The sequence below is a fragment of the Carica papaya genome, chromosome 7 (genome assembly GCF_054855325.1).
Source record: "Carica papaya isolate Zhongbai chromosome 7, ASM5485532v1, whole genome shotgun sequence".
NCBI classification, from domain to species: Eukaryota; Viridiplantae; Streptophyta; class Magnoliopsida; order Brassicales; family Caricaceae; genus Carica; species Carica papaya.
In genome coordinates, this window is record NC_142315.1 from 3,770,226 (window position 1) to 3,771,990 (window position 1,765).

Here is a 1,765-nt window from a genome sequence, read left to right on the forward strand (position 1 = left end):
GGTATCCCAAGCTACCTTATTTTATTTACTTTTTTACTTCTTTTACACGTTTTGACTAGGTAAAGTAGGTTCATGTTCACCAACATGATAGGACAAATGCAATTAATAATCATAATTAGTTATTATTAATTTGTCTATGTGAAGGAATCAAAGATATCATTAACTTAATTAATTTAACCCTTTGTTGTTATCTAGAGAAAAAAAGAATTCAAGATATTATGTACGAGAAAAAGAGAGGGATAATTGATATTAAAGCATTGAAATGTACATTTTATTGATCAATTTATGATTTAAAGAAAAACAAATAAAAGAAAAACATATATAATATCTTAACATTTCAAAATAAAGAGGCTTTTCAAGTTATTTCAACAAAAAGATGACAAATAAACATACAAACAACGATTATCTATTGATTTTTTTTTTTTCGTATTCTTTAATTACTGATAGAATCATATAACTTAACTAATATAGAATTGTAAATAGTAAAAAATTATACTGATCATGGATCAAATTCTTCATCAATTTCTTGAAACTCCTCTTCATTTTGGTTCTGATAACCGGCACCTTGCATGGAGTTGTAAGAACTACGAGCGTGAGGGTTGTATTGTTGATTGTTCCATTCTTGATATTGATTTGGATAGTTGTTGTTGTTGTTGTTCTCGTTCTTGACATCGTAAAAATATTTTCCATTCTCCATGAACCTAGTGTCGCTCATCCCTTGCCTCTCTACATTGTTGTAGCCACTTCCTCCATTTCTATTTCTGTTGTAGTCGTTGTTGTTATTGTTATTAGTCATGTAACCTTTGTTGTTGGAGTCACTCCATTGGGGTTCATTGTAATTGTTGTTGCCTTTATCTGAAAATTTGGTGCTGCCACCAAAACTTTGCTGTTGATTATAATTGTTATTACCTCTATGCGAAAACTTATGGTTTTCAACAAAGTGTTGTTGTTCATCATTGTTGTAGTTATTGTTGTTGTTGTTGCTGGTATAACCTCTTTCAGTAAACTCACCCACATTTTGTTGTTGATAATTCTGATCATAAGCATCATTGTTGTAATAGTAGTTGTTATTGTTGTCACTGGTAGTAGTGGTGGTAGGGAAATCAAACTTGTTAGACTCTTGGAATTGTTGGCTTAGGCTTGTACCCACGGTGTTGGATTGATCATTTTTGTTATTATTTTTGGTAGTAGTGCTGGTGGTAGTAGATTCAGGAGGGAGTTGACCAGACTCGTGGCCATACAAACCATAACTATTTCCAGTCTGTGGGAAGAAAGCCGGATCTTGTTCCTTCTCTTGGGTGGTTGGTTGAGGTTTATTAGTGTTGGTGTTGGTAAATTTGTTGAAAAAATGGTTTTCTCTAGCATGAATTTCTAGAGAGAAGAGGGTTAAGGTGAGGAAGAGACAAGAGATGATGAAGAGTAAGGAAGAGGAAGCCATGAGTGGAGCAAGAGAAAGTTGTGTTGGTGTGGAATGCATGAGATGTAACGGGGGGAGAATTATTTATATAGGAGTACTTTCACTTACTCCTATCTAACTCATCAAAGTTTTCAACTCATTAGTTGTAAATATTGGTGATCATCATCGTTGTGGTCCAACCAAGATTAAATTCAAATTTAATTAATATCGCAAGAAACCACCTTTCCCTTTTCTTTTTTTCTTAATAATATTCATTTATTTTTTTTCATATAATTATATACATACATACGTACGTACCCATATCCCATTAAGGGAAAAAAAGATAAATATATGTATTTTTTGTTAATT

General features: G+C 32.2%; 1 protein-coding gene across 1 annotated transcript; it reads right to left on the reverse strand.

Annotated features, from left to right (window-relative positions):
- Positions 1–305: 305 nt before the first annotated feature.
- On the reverse strand, positions 306–1,487 carry LOC110817806 (GATA zinc finger protein). Its single transcript, XM_022046508.2, has one exon. The coding sequence runs from the start codon at positions 1,475–1,477 to the stop codon at positions 500–502; it is 978 nt and encodes a 325-aa protein (XP_021902200.2). The 5' UTR covers positions 1,478–1,487; the 3' UTR covers positions 306–499.
- Between the last annotated feature and the right edge of the window lie 278 nt (positions 1,488–1,765).

Bases quoted from the DNA above. Each gene is read 5' to 3' on its own strand.
- LOC110817806 (XM_022046508.2), bottom strand. From the start codon at position 1,477: ATGCATTCCACACCAACACAACTTTCTCTTGCTCCACTCATGGCTTCC.